Source organism: Petaurus breviceps, unplaced genomic scaffold (genome assembly GCF_028583685.1).
Source record: "Petaurus breviceps papuanus isolate PSGF00001 unplaced genomic scaffold, PetGlider_PUasm1.0 186, whole genome shotgun sequence".
NCBI lineage: Eukaryota > Metazoa > Chordata > Mammalia > Diprotodontia > Petauridae > Petaurus > Petaurus breviceps.
In genome coordinates this window covers 319,552-342,558 of record NW_027185798.1, presented here as the reverse complement: position 1 = coordinate 342,558, position 23,007 = coordinate 319,552, and the positions used below count along the sequence as shown (strand labels likewise).

At 49.0% G+C, this 23,007-nt stretch overlaps 1 protein-coding gene across 4 annotated transcripts in view; it reads right to left on the bottom strand.

The window, feature by feature from the left end:
• The window catches only part of DIS3L2 (DIS3 like 3'-5' exoribonuclease 2), a 371,217-nt gene that overhangs the window by 96,215 nt on the left and 251,995 nt on the right, over positions 1 to 23,007 (bottom strand). For all 4 annotated transcript variants that reach the window (XM_069089292.1, XM_069089294.1, XM_069089290.1 and 1 more), the window contains one exon: positions 18,179 to 18,412. In XM_069089292.1, coding sequence (XP_068945393.1) covers positions 18,179 to 18,412 — 234 coding nt within the window. The remainder of the gene's footprint in view (positions 1 to 18,178; positions 18,413 to 23,007) is intronic.

The following is a 23,007-nucleotide window of genomic DNA, read 5'->3' as shown; positions in this document are numbered from 1 at the left end:
AGGATGACTTCTAGGTTCTTTTTCTGATCATGGCTTTCAGGTACTCCGATAATTTTTAAATTATCTATCCTGGATCTATTTTCCATGTCAGTGGTTTTTCCAATGAGATATTTCACATTGTCTTCTATTTTTTTTTCATTTGTTTGGATCTGTTTAATAGTATCTTGATTTCTCATAAAGTCATTAGCTTCCATTTGCTCCAATCTAATTCTAAAGGAATTATTCTCTTCAGTGAGCTTTTGAGATTGTTTTTCCATCTGCCAAATTCAGCTTTTTAAGGCATTCTTCTCCTCATTGGCTTTTTGAGCCTCTTTTGCCGTTTGAGTTAGTCTATTTTTTAAGGTGTTATTTTCTTCAGTCAGGTTGTTGACTCTCTTTTCATGATTTTCTTGCATCATTCTCATTTCTCTTCCCAATTTTTCCTCCACTTATCTTACTTTGTTTTTCAAAATCCTTCTTAAGCTCCTCTATGGCCTGTAACTAGCTCATATTTTTCTAGAAAGCTTTTGGTGCAGGAGTTCTGACTTCATTGTCTTCCTCCTATTCAATGCTTTGATCCTTTTTGCCCCCCCTCCAAAAGGAATCCAAAGTTGGATTGCTGTACTTGCTTTGCTTCCCTTTGCTTGATCATGTTGCCACTCAATTATTTGACTTTTGAGCTTTTTGCCACAGTAGAATTCTGCTTCCAGAGAGGAGAGCTTTGTTCCAAATCACTGGGGCTTTCGCAGCTACCACAGCTATTAGTTGGGTGCCCTCTCTGAAGGCTCCACAAGCTCTGGCACCTGGTCACACACCCTAGGACAACCACCCAGGACAGTGATCCAGATCCAAGCAGGTTAAAGCAAGAGCGATTACTCCTCAGAATTGTCGCTTGGTCCCCCCTACAATCTGCAGGCCAGTAGCTCTGAAGCAGCTATGCAATGGCGGCTGCACAGGCCACCACGCCTCATCCGCTTCTCCCCCTGGGGGCAGAGGCCATACTGTACTCCCAGAACCCCTGTTCCTAAAGTCCACACAGACCTCTCACTTTGTCTTTGGCATTTATTGATAATTCTGGAAACCACTACAGCTGCTGGTGATCCACTCTCCCAAAGTCCTTCTAACCATGGCTGATCAGGGCCACCCTGAGGCTAAAACTGGGGGCTCATGCGGGGCTGGGCTCTGTTTCCAGCATGCTCTGATGGAACCTTCCTGCCGGCCTGCTAGGTTGCCTTCAGCTGGGGATTTGTTTCTCTCTGTCACTCTATAGCTCTAAAGTTTGTTTAGAGTCATATAAAATATGACTATATAAAATAGGTATGTGAGGTGGTTATGGGGAGAGCACAGGGAGTTTTCTGCTTCTATGCCACCATCTTCAGCCAATTCTACTTTTTAAGGAATTCTTCTCATTGGCTTTTTGAACTTCTTTTGCCATTTGGCCTAGTCTGTTTTTTAAGGTGTTATTTTCTTCAGTATTTTTTTGTGTCTCCTTGACTTTTCTTTCATGACTTTCTTACATCTCTCTCATTTCTCTCCCCAGTTTTTCCTCTACCTCTCTTGATTTTCAAAATCCTTTCTAAGCTCTTCCAAGGCCTAACACCAATTCATATTTTTCTTGGAGGCTTTGGACATAGTACCTTTGACTTTATTGTCTTCTTCTGAACGAGTATTTTGATCTTCCTTGTCACTATAGCAACTTCCAATAGTAGGAGCTTTTTTTCCTTTTGTTTGCTCATTTCCCCAGCCTATTAGTTGACTTCTAACTTTTTGTTAAAGTGAGGCTCTGCTTCCACAGTGGAAGGCACACTATCCCAAGCTTCAGTGATTTTGTGTAGTTGTTTTCAGAGATACTTCTAGTGACATGCAAGTTTTCAGTTCTTCCAGGGAAGTATTATCTAAGGAGAGGTATTCATTCTTCTCCTGGCCTGTGAGTGACCACAAGCACTCTTTTCTGCTGTGGAACTGTGAGGAGGGTCCTTGTTCTACTGTGGCCACAAGCTCTGCTATGCTAATGCTCCTCACCCTGGGACTGCCACCCAGCATTGTGACCCAGATCCAAGTATGGGCAAAGCAACAGAGTCCTGTCTCAGTGCTAGCAAAGAGCCCCCTATAATGTTCTTCTGACCAGCTGTTTGACCCCCTTACCATCTGTGGTCTGAGAGCTCCAGAAGCAGCCGCTGCTACTGCTGATTCAATGGCTCTCAAGGCTTACTCCTGGTTTGCTGGGGCCACGGCTATGTTGGTATGACCTGTGTTCCACTCTCACCCAAGCGTGATGGACCTTTCCTGCTGATGTTCTAAGTTGTCTTTGGAGTCTGTGGGACGAGGGGTCTGGAAACTGCCACTGCTGCCAGTGATCCAGTCACCCTGAGGTCTGCTCTGGGTTTCCTGGGGCTGGGTCTGTACTGGTGCAACAGACCTTTCCTACTGATCTCCCAAGCTGTCTTGGCTTCGAGTCATTTTTTAAAGTATTTGGATGGGTCTGGAGGAGAACTCAGGCAAGTCCTTGCCTTTACTCTGCCATCTTCACTCCACCTCCGCCTGATCTTTTCTCTTCATGGGCTCAGTTCTCTGACTCTGTGATTTTCACTTTCCTGGAGTCAGAGCAGCGTTCTGAATCCTGGAAGCTAAATGGTGACTTTTGTCCCTAAATGTCTCCATGACTGTGTATTCAAAGGGGGCTGAGATCTCCTAACAGGGATCTAGCAGTTGTGACCAGAGGGACTGGCAAGGAAATAGCTCTTTAGGTGTGTTCCAGTGTAAAAGCAGAAAGGTGTGAGGGACTATAGCTTACTGATGGGCACACTTCAATACTTAATATCATCATGAGCTACTCTATGCAATCCTAACCCACCCACATCTTCTCATCCCCAATTCAATGCATAAATCCTCCACAGAAGAGCCCTCTATGACCCTGTATTCCCACCCCATTTTCCTTTAGGTCTTTTCATACCCAGGGGCACCAGGGTAGCTGTTTAGCAGTCTCTTTCTGGCTACAAGACCAACCCAACTCCTTTCCCAATCCCACACTTCCTGGATCCTAACAAAATAATAGCCAACTCTAAAATGGATGTCATAAGGATTACTCCAGTTTTTCTATGGGGTTAATGGGACAAGGAAATGACTACAAGGAGGTAGATAAAAGCCTGAACTACACTTCTTGAACTAAGATCTGCGTGTAACTTGTGCATGAGTATTTATGAAAAATATCTGTGAAAATGCCCAAGTTGCAAGGAAAAAGAGACAACAGACTAAACGAGCTGAGCGTCAGGAGCTGTTTTCTGCATTTCCCTCCCCACCCAACTGGATGACAAAGCATAGCTGGTGACAATTTACTGCTGCTGGAGACAACTAGGCCCTGCAGTGAGAGACATCAGAGAGTAAGGGGCCATTTGGGGGAGAGGGGCATGTGGTGAGACAGTTCTGGGAGAGAAGTCCACAGGAGAGGTTGCTGAAAGCACTGATGGTCAGCACTCTGCAGCCAGCTCCCCCTGGGCAACTCTGGTACCAGGACTGGGAGGAAACAGACAGATGCACAAAGGAGAAAATGAGGCTGGGACTGACTCCATCCTTCCATCTCTTGAAGGTTTGCCAAGCCCCACACAGGCATTACCTCATCTGGGAGGGAGGTGGTCCTATCACTGGGACACAGGCTGTGAGGGGCTGCCTGTGTAGGCTGAGACAGCTTTTCAATGTCTGAGGCAAGATTTGAACCCTGTGCCCCCTAGCTACGTGGACTGTCAGCTCTGGCTTGGTCAATGAACTGCACAAAAACAGAACTTCAGGTCCCCTGGCACTGCCAATGCCCAACTTAGGCACTACTGACTTGACAGATGGGGAAGGGTGACAGAGACCCACAAAGAAAAGAGACAAGAGAGAGGACCTTTCTAAAGTCCTTTGTGACATATTAGAGACACATGGAGGGGATGAGTTGATGGGAAGGAGGAGGCAAATGAGAAGCTCTGGGCAAATGGCAGCATCCGCTGAGCTCTGTTTCTAAACTGGGGAGCTCTGAGAGGCTTGAGGATGTGGAGACAGGCAGGATAATTAAGGTCTGCGGAGGTCTTTACAGGGAATATCAATAGCTCTCATAAATAGAGGGCTTCATTCTCCACAGTGAAGAGGCAGTATCTAAAATTCAAGAAACTACTTTGGTACAAATTCTTCGGATCATGCCAGCACAGCTGGCACCAGAAAGACAGGAAAGGTGGCTTATAGACAAGAAGGGCTGAGAAAGAAGAGAAGAGCCCCGAGGATGGCTCTGCTGTCTACATGAACAGCCCCTGGCCTGGCAGTCCTTGGCCTGCCAGTCCTTGGCCGGGGACCCGGGCACTAAAGCCACTACTGATCATGAGCTGCACACAGGCTGGCAGGGAGGACAAGAGCTCCTGAGGAGGAGCTGGAAGAACCAGACTTGGGCAAGCCCTGAGCCTCCTGGGTAAAGGAGAGGGGGAGTGATTCCAGAGGACAGATGAGGAAAGAATGCTCCCCACCTCCTGACAGGCAGAATGAACGTAATGGGGCAAAATGAGACACATTTTTGGACATGGCCAATGTGGGAATTTGTTTGGCTTAACTGGCATATTGGTCACAAGGGCTTTCTTTTTCTTTTTTTCCCAGCTTGAGGCAAAGGAAGTGGGAGGGGAAAAAATAAATGTTTGTTCCTTTGAAAATTTTAATTAAAAAAAAAAAAGGTTTGGACTAAATGCCCATCATTATTACATCTCTTTAACTCTCTTTAGAGGCAGATGACCATCTCATGCCAGCAACCCCAAACCCACCTATTCAGCTCTAATCTGTCTTCTGAGTTCCCCACCTGACCCCCCAACAACTACCCGCTGGGTTTGGATGCTCCAAAATGGAACTCACTCGAGACCTTCCCCCAAAGTCCTTGCTCTTTCTATGGGGGGTCACCAATGTTCTCCTAGCCCTCCAGGGTCATAAGCTCTAAGTCTTCCTCGACTTTTCCTTTTCCCTCCCTCCTCTTCTCTCATCAGTCACTTGGACTTACCCGGCCATCCCATCCTGTTCCCTGTGCCAGCCCTGCCCACCTCCCAAGAGCCTTCTCCTTGGCCTCCCTGAGTCCGAGTTTCCCGGCCCCAATCCAGCTTCCACACAACTGAGATGAGCCTATAGTGCCCTCACTCAGAATCTCCAGGGACTTCTTGTTGCCTCAGCCTTCCACAGCCCTGCTCCCACCCTCCTTTCCAGGCTTCACCCCTGTCACTGCCTTTCACACAGTCTCCTGCCTAGTCGCTGGACATGCCTGGTGCCTGGGCCTGCCTCCCCCAGCCTTGGAGCTCTTCCCCTCCACATCACTCTGCATGTATTAGAGCACCCAGAGAAGGAGGGCAGGAGTGACTTAAGGTTTTGTTCTGTTTCAGAATCTCCAGCACCCAGCGGACTAGTGGTGCACTGCACATATTTGAGGCTTAATACAGGTGTGTTAAATTGAATAATGATTATCTCTCTCTTGCACCTGAAAAAACCAAAGCTCTGGAAGGCTACCTCAGCTAGTGATTCCAAACCCAGGACCTCCAATTCAAAAGTCTCTGCTCCCAAGTGCTCTCAAAATTCTAGTGTCCTAGAGATAGGAAATGAAAACCAAGTCATTCAGCTTCAGGCTGATCTAAGGTATTCCACTAAGGAAAATACAAAAATTAGCACTAAATGGACTCATTCCTGAAAATTCTGGACTCCAAACAGATCCACTAAGCAAGAATAATTCGCTGAAATGATTTTTTAAAAATCCAGTGAGAACCCTTGACCAGCACAGGTCTCAGATAGCCAGCCCAGTTATCGGGGCTGATGTCCCTGGATGGTGGGCATGAGATTCCTTGGCAGGGCTCTGGTCAGTGAACAAGGTCAGCCTGATGTTGGAGTTTACTCCATTGTTTGGTCCCAAATCTCCAGGTTTGTGCTAAGTAAAATGGTAAGTCATCAGTACTCAGGCCCCTAAACGAGGAGGAATTATCGGATCACAAAACCACCCACCACGGTCTTTAGTTGAGAGATCTGTTCAAGGACAACTACAGTAGAAGCGGGCAGAGGGCACAGCATTTGGGCCAAACACTCTCTCAGGTTTCCTGTGGCCCTGGCACTCTTGTGTTATTTCAGGTTTTCTTGCCCTGAATGCAGAGGTAAGACACAGAGCCTGTCTCCTGCTGATTGCAGCAGGCTTCCCTACTGTGCTCTACACACCACAGGGTGCACCTGCTGCTGGTCTGCAGATAGGCACTGCAGCTTGGCAGGACGTGGTGCCACCTCCCCAAAGCACCTGATTCCCCAAAGGCCTGATTCCCCAAGGGATAAGATCCTCACCATCAACGGAATCACTTCATTGAGACCCCTTCTTGGTACATAGTAAGCTAAAGCAAGACACAGCAGAATCACGGGGAAAGCTGCTGTGTGTGATCCCCGGCCTGCCTGCTTCGGTGATTCCCCCTTCCACTGCAGAGACTTCAGACCTTCTTGTCTTCATTTTCCTCTAAAGCCTCCAAAGAACTTACTCGAATCACTGCCAGTCTCTTTGGGGCCTCTTAACAGTCTTAACAGTTCTGGGACATTGGCACCAAGACTCAAGCTTCCATCTGCAAGTCCTCCCTTTTACTCTGTGATAGGGACTCTGGTTCTATGGTGGTCATACACATTCCCCTGACGCACCCTGCTTCTGCTCACCCAGCACATTTCTGTGGCACTTCGGGTCATCTATAATTCTGAGATGGTGACATTGCATGACTCAGAATCATGTAGCATTCCTAGGATGTCAAAAATGGTGGGCTTTGCACAGATAAGAGAATATGAATCCAAACAACTCTGAGGTTTCACCTAAAATATAGCAATTTGGCAAAGATAACAAAAGATGGCGCTGCTCAATGCCAGAGGGGCTGTGGAAAGACTGGCACACAGCTGTGCTACTGGGACAACTGTGGAGTCCAGCTATTCTGAGTAGCAACTATAGGGTGATGCTAAGAAAGCAAATGAAACATCCACACGCCTTGACCCAGAAACCTCACTATCAAGCTGTAACTGCAGAGAAGCAAAGCTGGGGATAAAAGGCTCCCATATGGCCAAAACTTGATAGCATCATTCTTTGTAGCAGCAAAGAAGCAAAAACAACATCGATGTCCATCAGCTGGAGAATGTGAATAAGCTGGGGGACATGAGTGTGACATGTGCTGTGACACTCATAAGAAATGGTGAAATGATGAAAATGAAGAATACAGAGAAACTTGGAAGATCCATGAGCTGATGTAAGTGAAGTAAGCAGGACTAAGAAAACAGTGTGTGAAAGAGGTACGTACGTACGTACATACATACGTACATACACACACCCATAATGACAAATGGAGCTAAAAAAGAACTCCCCCAACTCAAAAAAAAAAAATCCCAAGCCCCTGACCTGTGTGATGATAATGACTAAGCCTGGTCTCACAGGAGAAAATTAGAACAAGGGCCCTCCCTCCCTTCTTTGAAGAGATTGGTGGGGGACTGAGGATGGCACAGCACTGTCTGCACTTTTCAACTCAATGGAGGTGTGAGTCGTATTAAACTTCTATTTCTCTTTATTTATTCATTACTGCAGATTGGCTCCCTGGGTAGGAGAAGAAAGAGGGATCTGTCTGGAAAGGAAGGAAATACAGAACAAAATCTAGCAAGATCTTACAAAGAAAAGGTGGGCTCTGAGAGCAGGGGATAGTTGAGAAGCGCTGAAATTGCAATGGTTTTCTGAATGTGACTTAGTTGGAATTTGTCCTCCCATTTAGTTCCGGACCTAGCTCACGGTTCATCTGAAATTCTTTCCTATCCAGTATGTATGTTGTGATAATAATAATTATTTTCATCACAAAGAGCTAACAATTCCACAGCACCAAGCACGGGCCAGGCGCTGGGCTAAGTGCTTTACACAGGATCTCACGGGATTCTCATAATAATCTTATGAGGGGGCACTACTATTGTCCCCATTTTACAGTTGAGGAAACTGAAGCAAACTGAGGTTTGGAGCAAAAAGTGACTGGCCTAAGGTCACACAGCTAATAAGTATCTGAGGACAGACTTGAGCCCAGATCACCTTGTTGTGCTGTGACCACTAACTCTGTGTGCCATAAAAGCCTATGGTTTCAGGCTGAATACAGAATCAGTAAACATACCACAAAGCAGGGCTTCTTAACCTGGGGTCAGAGAACTTTACAAACATTCCTGATAACAGCTCTTAGACACGTGCAACCAGCTGCACACACACATGTGCGATGATGCAATGGCTGCATCAACAAAGATCCGGAAAAGAAAGTCCTGGCCTGTCCCATGGTCTGGAGCCAGAGCCAAGTCAGTGGAGACGCCCCTAGTGGAGACGCGGACCTGTGCTTGGCCCTCACCAGGAGGGGCTCCCCATGGGGCCTGCGGCCTACTCTTCCACAGGGACCCCCCTGTCCCTCCGTCCCTGACAACAGAGTCCCACAAACTGCCCTGCTTTCCTATCTGATCCCAGACCTTGTTCCGTTCTTTATAACCCTCTGCATTTTTATTTTAGACATTCCAGAGCACGATCTCCCAAAGGTCCTGGAACACACCCCATTTTCATATTTCCTGGAGATCGGCACAACATTTAGGCACCTTCTTTTGCCATCTTACCCACATCCTTCTCTGGACACATATGTCCTTAATGAAGCCTTCCCACCACCACAACCATCTAACATCCAGTAGGCTTCAAAGGAAACAATATTGATGTTATGTATTATACTGCTCAAGAAAACAGTTCTCTTCCCTACCCCCCTTACGGAACTCAGTCCTGAACCACCTGGAAGCAGGGCCAGAAGTCTCTGGGGTCATCAGTGAGAAAGCCTCACTCCCACCCCCAGGAACGATCCTCAGGTCCAGCCTAGACTGCAGAAACCCTTGTTCCCACCCCCCACCACATTTCCACTTCCCACAATGCCCTGAGTCTTTGTGACAACTTCCAGATGAGACAGAATACTGTGAGTCTGCTTGTCAGGATTAAATAGGACAGCTCAGCTGACCATTGTGTTAGTGCTGAGTTCATCTTTTCACAAGTAACATTAGGCCAAGTCTTTGAAACTCTGTGCGTCTGTTTCCTCATCTATAAAATGGAATAAAACCTGAACTACCTATGTCATCAGGAAAAGCTCTTGGCAAACTTTAAAATCATACATAAATGAATTATGTTCTAATTTTGTTTTTAAATGATAAAAGGCTCATTCGGCTCACAGTTATGCCTAGCAAAGGCAGAACCCAGCATCACAGGGGCTCCTCTTAGTGGCTTGGGGTCAGATGGGTCCAACACAATGGTGCCCCCTTCTAAGTCTTCGTGCCCCGTCAGCTCCTGCTGTACTTTGGACAAAAAGAACATACCCAGAGAGAGTTAATGGGAGCTAGTGACTAGTCATAGCTGAATTCTAGCTCCCAGCTCCTCTAACAATGGGAAGGGGGTGGGGGGAGCATTGGGAGTTTTCCCTGTCTGTCTTTCCTGCCCCTAGCAATTAAAACATGAAGACAAGGCTCCAGGCTCTTTTCAGTTGAAAATGTGCTGCATGGTCCAGTACCTGACTTCTTGCTGACCTACCTCCCCCTCCACCTCCTCCTTCCCAAGCTCCCCACTCCCACTGCACATGAGGCTGGGAGTTTTCCATTTTCAGCTCTCCACATTGTGCCAATGGCAGCCAGTCAAGGGGGCTTGGGGAAAGCTTCATTAATAAAAGCAACAAGGAAATTACCACAAAGAGCTTTCCCACACACAGGAATTCCAAGGCCTCAGGAGCCCTGGCGACCTTGGAGATCCATTTTGGGGGCCATATTCTGGATAGGCCCACAGCTGTTATCAAGCCAAGACCTGCTGTTCTGGCTCTTGTGTCTCAGCCATCACTTCCTTGCCAGTGGAGTGGAAGATTGAAGTGGGAGACAATGAGGAGACTTTCCCAGCCCTTTTTTTTTCCTGTTTCTTGGACCCAACATCATTTTTCATGTGAGCCCTCAGTTATGGTGACACCAAGTTACCCCACCGAAGGGGAGAGTCAACCAGCAGGCTCCTTCCCAACCCCCAAACAGAGGGACCCAGCACTGAGCTGCTGCAGCTGGTATAAAGATAAAAGGCCTCTTCTCAAAAAAATACTATTGTCCTAATCCTAAGGAAATTTAAAGGGAACAAAGAGAAAAGCCCAGGGGACAATGGGTGCAGAGATACTTGCCTCTGCTTCTAAAGAAGGGGGACAATTTAGTTCAACAAACTTAGATTAGGTCCGGAAAGCATAAGCCACATCCTGTGGCCTAAGGCCTGGGGCAGGACGCTGAAGGGAAGCAGCCCCTGGCCTCACAGAGCACACATTCTACAGCATTCTATGGGCCCATCCTAAAGAACCACAAGCAAGAATCTGGGACTCAACTGACAAGTGGATGACCAGCATCGAGCCTCTCACAGGCTGAGTGAGGGCTCCGACTGCAGGGTGTTAGCAGGCTCGAGACAAGCCACTTTCCAAGCATACGACTGATGCACCAGGTCCTATGGATGGCCAAGAACTGAGGCACAAATGCTGCGTGGGGTGTTTCCCATGAGTGAACCCCAAACTCTCTGTGCCTCCACCAGCTGTTCTTAGATCCTCCGAGAGCCTTTATCCTTTTACACTTAGCATTTCAAAAGGGTGATGAAGTCTGCTGAAAGTCAAAGATTTCTCTCCAGGAAGATTGTCCAAAGGTTGAAAAAATAGGCCATTTATGCCATTTTGAAGGCAAATGGCTGCCCCATACAGGAAATAGTCTGTTCCCTTCACTAAACCATAAGAAGCCTGAGTGGCAGCTTCTTCAGCTGCTCATCTCACCTCCATGGGAAGGCACTAAGCCAGGCGGCTGGAGGACTTCCTCCTTCTCCTTCAGACCAGGCCTGACAGGGCCTGGAGACCAGAGAAGGCTCTAGGGCTTAGGACCTGCCTCCTACCACAGCACAAACATGATTGGTGATTAGGAAATGTCACTTGGTGGTGATGTCACTCCCTGGAGAAAATAACGGTTAGCTGCCTCTGATCCCTCAAACTGTTCACTAGCAAGGGGCAATCGACAACCACCCTCCCACTGACTCCTCCCCAGGTAAGGTCTGTGTCTGGCAGGCACAGCGGCCTGTCAGCCCTAGAGATGCCATCCAGACAATGGCCCTGCTTCCTCATCCAGCTGGGATTCAGTCCTGGGGTCTCCTGGGACTCTTCTTCAGTTAATGCTGTTTTCTTATAGACAGACTCCACAATTTCACAGACATGACCCCACTGAATCCTTACAATTGTGGTGGGGGGGACCATTTCATATGAAGAAACTGAAGCTCACAGGGGGAAATGACACCTAAAGTCAGTGGCAAAGGGATGAAGCTTCCTGCCTGGAAGGTTCTTTCTACTTGAAGCCCAGCAGGTAAGGCAGAATGGCGCCCGAGCACAGAGGCAAAGGAATGAGGGCACAAAGAGACAAGAAGACAGGGCGGCTATGCTAGACATCTAGTGCTCTAGAATAGCAAACCCCCAACATGGGGACAGTCAACCATGGAGAGAGTTACCAAGGCTGCCTGAAACCGGTCAATTCATTCACTTCCCAGGGTGAGAAACTCTTTGTGCTTCAGCCTCTGGTAGAACCAATGACTTCATTTACTTTCTGTCCACTGACCTTCTCCTGGAGCTGGAGAATGGCTTCTCCCATTTGTTGGGAGTGTTTTAGTGAAGGGTCCCCCTTTGCTCTCTCCTCCCTTGCAAGTCTTCCAGATGAAGTAGGGAAACGAAACAACCTGAGGGGAGAGCTTGGCAGGCTGAGGTCAAGCCTTTGTGCCTGAAGCACAGAAGCTTGGAGTTGACTGGGCACCCAGGAATGTGATACCCTGAGTCCCAGGAGGCCTTTGGGATCTAGGCCCAGGGAAGTGAGCCCCTCTTCCCACTCCCAACTAGAAGAGCCCTCCTTCCAGCCTTCCCTCAAAAAGCTTACATGCCCAAAAGCTGGCTTTTATCACTAGTCCAAAGCAGGAAACACTAGGCACTGGCAAAAGATCACAGCACATACTGAATGTACCATCCATCAGGCAGTCAGCAAGTAACAATTAAGCCCTTATTATGAAGCAGGGAGGTAGTAGGTGGCTCAGTGGATAGTGCACCAGGTGTGGAGTCAGGAATGCATTTGCCTGAGCTCAAATTTGGCCTCAGACACTTCCTAGCTGTGTGACCCTGGGCAAGTCACTTAACCCTGTTTGCTTCAGTTTCCTCACCTGTAAAATGCGTCTCTGCCAAGAAAATCCCAAGTGGGGTCACAGAGACTCAGACATGACTGAAAATAAATGAACAACAATAAATGTAGCAGGGACTTCGCTAAATGCTGAGGATGCAAAGAAATGCAAAAGCAGTCCATGCCTTCAGGGAGCTCCCATTACAGTGAGAGAGAGCGCGTAAACAGGCAGGAACATGCGCGATCCACATAGAGCAGCACAGGGGATGGGGAAGGCGCCGGAGGGAGGCTGGGAGCTAAGCGCGGATGGAAACCAGGGAGACAGAGAACCATGTGACACCACACCCTTCTCTGCCACTCGGTCAGGCACGGGAAGAACAAAGTGGATGAAAACCTCCTGCTGGCCAGATGATGGCATGTGACCAAACAGGCAACCCTTGGATGCTGTCCCTCAGTAGGGACTATGTGTGTGTGTGTGTGTGTGAGAGAGACAGAGACAGAGACACAGAGAGAGCTTGTGTGTGAGAGACAGAGACACAGAGAGCGTGTGTGTGTGAGAGAGACACACACAGAGAGAGCCTGTGTGTGTGAGAGAGAGACAGAAACACAGAGAGAGCGTGTGTGTGTGTGTGTGTGTGTGTGTGTGTGTGTGTGTGTGTGTGTGTGTGTGAAACAGAGAGGGAGAGGGAGAGACAGAGATGTGGAGACAAAGTCTGCAGAAAGACAAAAAGCCAATGAACTGGGCCTGGACCTAAGGTGGTGGCAGTGATCAAGCTGGATGCTGATCCTAAACAAAGAGTATCCTTTAATACTGCTATTCTCCTGGTGGTGTTCTGTGCTTATAAATCATCACAAGACACTCTGGGAACAACCACAGCGATGAGAGTGATGGGAAAATGGAAGCCAATCCTATTTGCAATAAGTTTCTGCAGAGCAGGGGGCTGCCATTTGTTACCAGAACTTACAATAAGTCACCACAAGCCTGTGCCTGCCCTTGAGTCTCCAAAGCAGCAGAGAAGGCATTTCTGATGACAGGGCTGGGGAGCCAGGTGTCCCAGAGAAACGCTCCTCTGCAGAGAATTTATGGGAAAGCACAGCTAACAAGAATCGCCCAAGAGGATAAGGCACAAGGCCTGGGATGTCAGCCTGGACACACTTGCACCAGTGAAAAAACAGATTCATGGCACCAGTGCTGCCAACTAGCCTGATCACTCCTGACCTGTACTGGAGGAGTTGATTATTTAGACCCAAATGAAAGAATTTACATTTGTCCCCATGGAGTTTCACCACATTCAATTCAGTCCATCATCCTAGTCTGTCGAGATGCTCCTGGATCATAACTCTGTCCTCTCACACATCAGCCATCCCTTGCAGTTTCAGGTCATGTGCAAATTTGCTAAATATGTCATCTATACCTGTATCCCCCAGGAGACCTACAGGACTGAACACAAAGCCCTCTGAGATGCTGCTGCCTCCAGGATGGCATGAAACTATTTTCCTCTTTAGTTTTATCATTGAACCCATTCTAGAATCACCTACCTAGAGCATAAAAATCTATGGAAGACAATCCTGATGTTGTGAGCCTGGGGGAGAGAGGGCTGCTGGAAACCCTACAATGAACCAAACTTACAGGGCTTGGCTCCAGGCCCTGACCCTGAGGACAATGTTCCTCCTAGTCCAGCTGCTTTCCAAGGAAACAGTGAGATGCAGTGAAGGCTCTGGGAATGTCATCTGATAACCATTCATAAAGCCACAGGAGTGGCTGCTGAGAGCAGGCGAGGACATGGGCTTTCAGAGACAACCATGGCGTGAAATGACCACAGATGCTTGTGACCATAGGCCCCAACACACTGACCAGAGGTGGGCAGCAAATACAGAGCCTGAAGTCACCTCCCCAGAGACCAACAAATGGCCTGATTAAGATTCTCTGTAGAATCCAAGCCATGTCTAAATCCTTTCATGTATGTCCTTGGGACAGAGAAGGAAAAGTCCCTTGAGGACCCAGGAGTCTGCTTCCCTTCAACCTAATCAGACTGAAGATGGTTGATCTTTCACACACTGAGCAAAACCCTCTTGACCAAGCAGGCAGCAATCTGTCTGTGGCATGAGACTCAAACCAGAGGGTTTAAGATGCTAGTGACGGTCATACATGACCATGTCCTCAGGGGAATGATAGTCACAGTAACACTTACTAGAATGCTTTATGGGTATAAGGCATCTTTATAACCACTTTTTAATTTGATCCTTACAAAAATCTTGTGAGGCAAGGAGTCCAAGAGTTACCTCCACTTTACAGAGGACAAAATGGAAAACAGAGATCAGTAACTCTCCCCCAGTCACACAGCTATTCAGAGCCAGGGCTGGGGCTGGGACCCTGCTCTCCTGAACTCCAAGCCCAGGGTTCCTACCATCCCACAACTTCCCTGTGTGGCACCACTCAAATGCCCACATGGAGGTACAATGTTCTGCTCTGCAGGGAGCAAGAAGGATTACCATCTGATGACAGGTCAGTGACTCCAAGCTAAATACATTCAAATGCTGAACACAAAAAGTCAAGCCCTCCAAACACCCAACTGGTGGGCAGCTGAGCAGAGGAAGGCCCCTTCCTTCCCTCTGCCACATTCACCATGTTGTAAAAAGACGAGCGTGGCAATAGAACAAAGGACAGAGGGTGTGGGGAGACGGGAAGAGTGACTGAGAGACGGGTGAATGAATCCAGATACTAGAGAGAGTCAAGAATGGCGGCAGTGGCCACAAGGAAGAAGCATCAGAGCATCAGACACCACCAAGCAAAAAGTAGCCAACCTTGGTGCCAGGCCGGGAGAGAAGGAGAAAGAAGAAGGCAGTGGCCATGGCTGTGGCAATGTGACTGGGCTTCAGGTGACATGATCACTAATGACATGAGAAGGAACAGGAATGAGGAAAAGTATGCCAAGTGAGCCTTCCTGAGGCTCCCTAAATGTCAGCCTGCCCCCAGGGAGCAGGAGAGGGGCGGAAGTCTGACCTGAATGCCTTTATGCAGCTGTGCACTGACAGGAGAAGTGATGTCATGAATGGCATGAATCCTGCCAAAGTGGGCCTTCATCCACGAGAACCCACCAGCTACTGGGCATCGAAAACAAACTGGAAACATCCCCTCACCTGGATGCAAGACTGTCTCCTCCTGGATGGCCATGGACTCCTCAGTCGCAGACGGACATCTCCTCTAGGCAGCCTTCAGGGCCCCAAGGAGACCTGCTGTGAAGGAAACCCTGGCCGTGGCCAGCTCCTTGGGCAGAGGCCGGGGCCTCTTGGGAGGGAGGCTGTGTGTATGGCACCAATCAGTCATCTCATAAACGTGATGAGGGCCAGAGAGCCTGCCCCCAGAGGCTCAGAGTCTCCTAGAGAGGCAAGGCACTCGCACCCAGCGGGCTGGCCTCTCGCCCAGGGGCATGGCACCAATCAGCCACCTCATAAATGTGACGAGGGCCAGAGAGCCCACCCCAGAGGCTCAGCGTCGCGGGCAGGCCTCTCACCCAGGGGCATGGCACCAATCAGCCACCTCATAAACGTGACGAGGACCAGAGAGCCTGCCCCCAGAGGCTCAGTGTCGCGGGCAGGCCTCTCGCCCAAGGGCATGGCGGCATCAGACAAGGCTCCAAAGAAGGGAACTTTATGGTTGTTGTTCAGTTGTTTCTGACACTTCATGACCCTATTTGGGGTTTCCTTGGCAGACACACTGCAGCCGTTTGCTATTTCCTTCTTCAGCTCATTTTATAGATGAGGAAACTGAGGCAAACAGGGTGAAGTGACTTGGCCCAGGGTCACACAGCCAGGACGTGTCTGAGGCCAGAGTGGAACTCATGAAGAGGAGTTTTTCTGACTTTTGTGCTCTGTGCAGTATGGCACAACCTAGCGGGGGGTGTGGGGGAGGGAGAAGAGAGAGAGAAAACCAGAGGGCTAGATGAGGGGCTTATCACATAAGACAGCAGACTCTCCAGGAGAGGCTGCAAAAGATAAGCAGCAGCAGCAGCAGGGCCAGCAGCAGGTGACTTAGCACAGTGTGTGGCACAACAGGTCAGCATATAACAAATGCATGTGCTGGCTTGACTTGGCTTACTTGGTATGGTTCTAGCTTAGTTGTAGCCTCCACAGCCACCAAGGAGGCAGCCAAGCAGGGCTCCATTCCCCAGCTGATAAATGATCATAGAACATGAACAAGCAGTTTTCAGAGAAAGACATCAAAGCTCTCTACAGTCATATGAAAAAATATTCTCAATCCCTATTGATCAGAGAAATGCAAGCTAAAACAACTCTGAGGCACCACCTCACACCATCAGATTGGCTAACATGACAAAATAGGAAAATGATAAATGTGGGAGAAGATGTGAGAAATCGGAACACTAATGCATTATTGATGGAGCTGTGAGCTGATCCAACCATTCTGGAGAGCAATTTGGAACTATGCCCAAAGGGCTGTAAAACTGTGCATGCCCTCTGACCCAGCAATGCCAATACTACCAGGTCTGTATCCACAAGAGATCAAAGAAAGGAAATCAAAGGGGTGCCCATCCAGTGGGGCATGTGCTGGAAGAAACGACCACAGAGGCGGTTTCAGAAAACCACGGCAAGACTTCCATGAACTGATGTAAAGTGAAGCGAGCAGAACCAGGAGAAGAGTGTCCCCAGCCAGAGCAGCACTGTAAGGATGATCGCCTGGGAGAGCCTTGGCTACTCTAGGGAGATGGTTCCGAAGAATGCCCTCCACCTGCAGAGAGAGCACTGAGGCCTCTGAGCGCAGACTGAAGCAGACCTAGCCATTTCACTTTTCTTGCCTTTTTCTGTGACATGACTAATATGGAAATACGCTTCGCATGATGTCACCTGTACGACTGATATCATACTGTTTGTCCTCCCAATTGCAGGAGGGAAAAGCAATTTGGAATTCAAAATTTTTAAAAAAGAAATGTTAAGAATAAACAATTAAAAAAAAAAAAAGGAGGCATCTAGGGCAAAAGTATTATCTTTACCTTATAAATGAGGTTCCTAAAGCCCAAAGTCACATGACCAACCAGTGGCAAAGTTAGGTCTCCTGATTCCTGTTCATCTCCTGAATGTTCAGAGTGTTTACAATCCTTACAAGGCCACGTCCAAGGGCTAAAGGGAGATGGCCGGCATGCCCCTGACCCTCAAGCAGCCTAAGTTAGTTGGGGTGACAGAAAGTGACAAGCGCTTTATACATCTGGCTGAGGAGTCTGACTGCACCCTCTAGCAAATGGGAGACCACGGAGCAGGGAGCAGCACCAAGAACAGCAGTGTTTCAGAAATTAAACTGGTAAAATCATGTAGGATAGGATAGCACAGGAATAAGATGCTAAAGAAAGTGTAAAGGCCGAGGAACCAGGAGGGTGTTCCTATAATAGTCCTGATGGAAGGAAGGAAGGAAGGGCCTTAACTAGGGTGGTGGAAGCAAGGCATCTGGCATGCCCTGATATGTCCTGGCATCTTGATTGGTGGACATCACCCTCTCCAGTCCAGGCACCAACCAACTCAAGGTGGCCATCTAAGAGTTAGACCATCACTGCTTGCAGTCAAGCCCCAGGGTGCCATCTGCCCTTCCCAAGAAGAGTCTCACAGCTCAAGTCTTAAAGTGTGACTGCTATTAGGAAATACCTCTCTGGGCTTGTGGATGCCAGGCTCCCCCCCCCTCCCTTTTTCTCTACCAGGTTGTACAAAATGGCCAACAGCCAGGAATTAAAGGGATTCAGAAGCAGAGAGCATGCTGGAGCCCATGTAAAGGCAATTCTTTTAGGAAACCAAGAACAAGCCCAGGGCACATCTTTCTTCACTTCTTTTTAAAGTTCAGCCTTAGATATGATGCCAATTGGACCTAGCAGGGACGGACCTCCTCATAAGTCGCATCACAAGTTGCACAGACCTTGGGGAGGAGCTGCTCAGATGTGATGGGGTACCCTTCCCATCCACGTCAGCCCCCACCATACTGGAAGAAAGTCCCAACCTGATCTAGACGAAGCGCTCCGTCCTCAAAGCGCTGCTGACGCAGATGTTTGGCGATCTCGTGAAGATTCAAGATAGCCTGATGGATCTCCCCAATGGGGTGCTCTGTAGATACAGGGGGAAGCTCATCCTCCTGGAACTCCCTGTCAGGGTGTTCAATCATGCTTTGGGCATGATCATAACTCAGCTTTGTGCAGGAGCAGATGATGGTCCTGCCAAACCATTCATCAAGGATCTGTAAAGACAGGGAGAAGGAAGAGTCATTTTTGCTAGAAAAACCATTAGATTTCCACTTAGATAATGACTTCATTTGATAAAGACCCAACAGAAGCTATAAAGCAGGGAAGGCTGGGGAGACAGATTGGCCCAGGGGTGGGGAGCATGCAGCCTCGAGGTCATATGTGGCCTTCTAGGTCCTTGGGTGCGACCTTTTGACTGAGTCCAAGTTTAACAGAACAAAGCCTATTGGTAAGAGGAGGGATGGATATTTCCTTCAGCCCAGTGGTGTCCTGTGGGCTCCATGTGCAGCTACTCCAAGCTCGAAGGAATGGCACTGGGTGGGACAGACTGTTCTCCTCCCTTAGTATGGTGAAATGACCATTCGTCCATATCCTGCCAACTGTCAGAAGGCTGGGCTCCTTCCCTCCACCAAAGGCCTCTACTGACTCCTCGGGGGGCCCTGCCCCCTTCCCTGAAGCTACACTGGACACATTTCTACGAACTTATCTAGCACGTGTCTTCTGCCCAGAACAATGCACACTCTGCCAGGGCAGGCACTGTTTTACTTTTCTCTCAGAGCCCCCAGCACATGACATCATACCTAATAAAGAGGATTCAGTAACTGACTGCTGAAGAAATCGAATTTCCTAATAACACGATAAAAACTTTTACTGGCATTAAGATTTCAGCCTAGTTATTTGGTTGAGGGGATGGGCAGTTTGACTGTCAACCTATGAATCCTTCAACAGCCATTTATCAAGAGCTCCCATTTAGGACCCCTCCAACATGAGGGTCGTGGTGCTCACGGCTGCCCCTGGGGCTGACAGGGGTCAAATGAATTGAGCAGGGTCACAGTGCAAGGCCACACTGAATGCCGAAGCTCTTCCTCACTCCCCGCACTGCAGCTAAGCCATCTGATACGCCAGGCCTTGTGCGGGGAACACAAAGCCAAGATGAGACAGTCCCGGGCCAGAAGCAGCTTAGGCACACGTGGGACAATCAAGGGGCATGCCCTGGATTGATGGAATGATCCTGCACAAGAAGGCACGCCTGTCCAGTGGGTGCATCCTGGAGCAGGCTGCAGAAAGGTGTCCACTGGGGGCACAAGCATAATTCCATGTGAGGCAGCTTGGCAGCACCACAGGCCTGGAGCCAAGAAGATCCGAGTTCAGACACTCACTGGCTGTGTGACCTTGGGCAAGTCATGTAACCCTGCTTTGCCTCAGTTTTCTCAACTGTAAAATAAAGGTATTAATAGCACTTCCTTCCCCGGTTGTTTCAGAGGATCCAATGAGATAATAATTGTAGCATACTTCAGGACAGTACCTGGCACACAGTAGGTGCTTAATAAATGCTTGTTCCATTACGCTCCTTGCTATGCTACCACAGGCTGCACAAAACAGTAACTTCTCGTGCTGCCACTTCCTGACTTCCCCAACTTATGTTATGAATGGCCATGGATGAAATAAGGCCGTCGAGGCTGGCCAGCTTTCTCCATGTTGCCCTCGGCTGGCCTCCCAGGGCGGGGAGCCAGGCCACCCCAGAGGCCCTGTTTGGAAGCTCTGAGCAGCTCTTTCATACCATTAGGCACAGCCTTTATCCCAGAGTGACTCCATCAGAAAGTGTTAAATACATATGGGAAAGGCAGAAAGGAAGAAAAGGGAAGGGAAAGGAGAGGAAGGAGGAAAGGGAAAGGGGAAGGGGAAGGGGAAGGAGAGGAAGGAGGAAAGGGAAAGGGAAAGGGAAAAGGAAAGGGAAAAGGAAAGGAGAGGAAGGAGGAAAGGGGAAGGGGAAGGGAAAGGAGAGGAAGGAGGAAAGGGAAAGGGGAAGGGGAAGGGAAAGGAGAGGGAGGAGGAAAGGGAAAGGGGAAGGGGAAGGGGAAGGGAAAGGAGAGGAAGGAGGAAAGGGAAAGGGAAAAGGAAAGAGAAAGGGAAAGGAGAGGAAGGAGGAAAGGGAAAGGGAAAGGGAAAGGGAAAGGGAAAGGGAAAGGGAAAGGGAAAGGGGAAGGGGAAGGAGAGGACGGAGGAAAGGGAAAGGGAAAGGGGAAGGGGAAGGGAAAGGGAAAGGAGAGGAAGGAGGAAAGGGAAAGGGGAAGGGGAAGGGAAAGGAGAGGAAGGAGGAAAGGGAAAGGGAAAGGGAAAGGGAAAGGGAAAGGGAAAGGGAAAGGGGAAGGGGAAGGGGAAGGGAAAGAAGGATGCTTTTATATAAAGACCAACAAGCAAGCAACATACATATATTAAGCACCTACTATGTGCTAGGCCCCAGGCTAAGTGCTAGGATACAAAAGGAGAAAAAAAAAGCCAGTTCCTGCCCTCGAGCTTACAATCTGGGGGGGGGGGGGGAAGAAAACATACAAACAAGTATCTACAAAACAAGCTAAACACAGGATAAACAGGAAATAATTCAAAGGGCAAAGACACTAGAATTGAGAAGGGCTGGGAAAGGCAGAGGCGTTCATGTTGTATCTGCTCCTAGAGGCCACAGGGAGCCAACAGAATGTCCCGAGGAGAGGAGTGACATGACGAGACCTGTGCTTCAGGAAAGTCACATTAGTGGCTGAAGGGTGATGAGAATGGGGCAGGGAGACACCACCCCCCACCAGCAAGTCTGTCACCATGGTCCAGGGCTGAGGTGATGAGAGCAGAGTCAGAGGAAAGAAGGGAGCGAATGAGAGAGATGCTGCAGAGGAGAGACTGATAGGCCTTGACAACGGCTTAGATGAGGCCGGACTTGAGAATCATCAGCACAGAGAACCTGGGAGTGATGAGATCTGCGAGTGAGGAGTGCAGAGGGAGAAGAGAAGGGAAGAGGACCCAGACCAGAGCAAGAGGGCTGATCTGGAAGAGGATCCTACAAAAAAGACCAAGAGAAGGAGCCCTCAGAGAGGCGGGAGGGGAGGCATCCCCCAAACTGAGAGAGACCAGCAGAGTGAGAGGCTGCAGGGCTGAGAACAGGCCACTGGGTCTGGCACTAAGATCGCCGGTGACTTTGGAGAGGCAGCTTTGGTGGGATGACGAGGTCAGAAGCCAGACTGTAAGGGCTTAAGAAGAGGGAGGAGGGAAAGTGGAGTCTTTTCCAGGAGTTTAGCTACAAAGGCCAGAAGAGAAACTGGGTGATAGTGATGGAAGGATCAAGCGAGGGTTTTGTTTTTCCGGACGGAGGAGACATAGGCAGCAGGAAAGGAACCAGCAGAGGAGAAGCTGAAGGTGAGTGATAGGGGACGGGTGACTCCTTGAAGAAGGGAGAGGAGAGACACAGGGGTCTGTACACAACAGCTACCAGGATTTTGCTTGGGTGGTAGGTAGATATGGAAAGCACGAACCTCAAAGGAGGAAAGGTTACTGGGTGATGGAGAAAGGGGGAGAAGCTGGATGTGGCCATGGGGACCAAGGCGGGCTCCATCCCTTCCACCTTGACCTGCAAACCTAAGAGAATGAGTGAAGGTACAGCCAGTGCTGGAAAGGGTGGCCAGGGAGTCTGTGTCATTGTGGGGAGCCAGGTTTGGTAAGAGCTAGCATATGGAAGGAGTGGGAGAGGAAAAGACTTAGGGGGAAGGGAAGTTCGTTTCCTATGGAACAGGCATTCCAGGGGGCCCAGTGGATGGGAATGAGGAATCAGGTGGGAGGGGTGTGGAAAAGGGTTTGGAGGATGGTCTACAGGGGTAGTTAAAAAATCCCAGGAAGCACACTAGTGAGAAAATGTTCATTAAATGGAGAAGCACTTGGAGATCTTATGGCAAGCGTAAGGCACAGAAAAGGCCTGGGATATTTCGTTATTATCAGAGCACTTTTTATTCCTCTTTCACCAAATGTGGACAACATGCCTTAGGGTTCAGAATCACATGATTTGGAGCTGAAGCCCCATCTTCCACATCCACAACACTAACTGACCCCCAATCCCCCCCCCCTTACTGAACACCTGGCTCAGGCAGGTGCTAGGCTGTGTCTCCCACAGACGTGAGGACCATCTAGGGGCCAAGAAAGAGGGTACAAGAGCGAGGATTATGCAAATGTATTCAAATAGGGCCCCCCTCCCAGGGAGAAGTGGAGAAGAGGAAAAAGTGGCAGGAGTACAAATACTCTGGGTTCCAGTTCTCATGCTTTGACTCTACATTATTTCCAAATAATTCATAAAGTTAGAACAAGAGAAAAAGACATCCCAGTCGTGCCCATTCCTGCAATGCTCTGCTAAGGTTTTCCAAGCGCTTCCCCACAAAGGAAGGAGCCAGAGCAGGGCTTGTGCTACGTGTGAAACAGAAAATCAGACAGAGGGGCTGCAGAGGAGAAGGGGATCGATCTTGTGGAGAAGCCGACAGACAGAGAAAAGCACCGGTAACCTTCAGGTCTCCAGCAACTGAGGCCATTTGTCCCGGCGGCCCTGTCAGTCCAGCCTGGCTTCCCAGCCACCTCTGTCCTAACTCCTCCCACAAGTCCAACATTTAAATCTTCCAAGCTCGGGCAAATCTCACTGCAACAAGGCCCAGAAATGCTGCAGAGTTCAAGGTGCCTTCACAAGCTCTGGGATCTACATTTGGTGAAAGATCCAGAAAAGGCCGTCCCTTCCCTTTCTTAGTCTATGCCTTGCCTCCACAGGCTCCCCCAGACTGGTGCT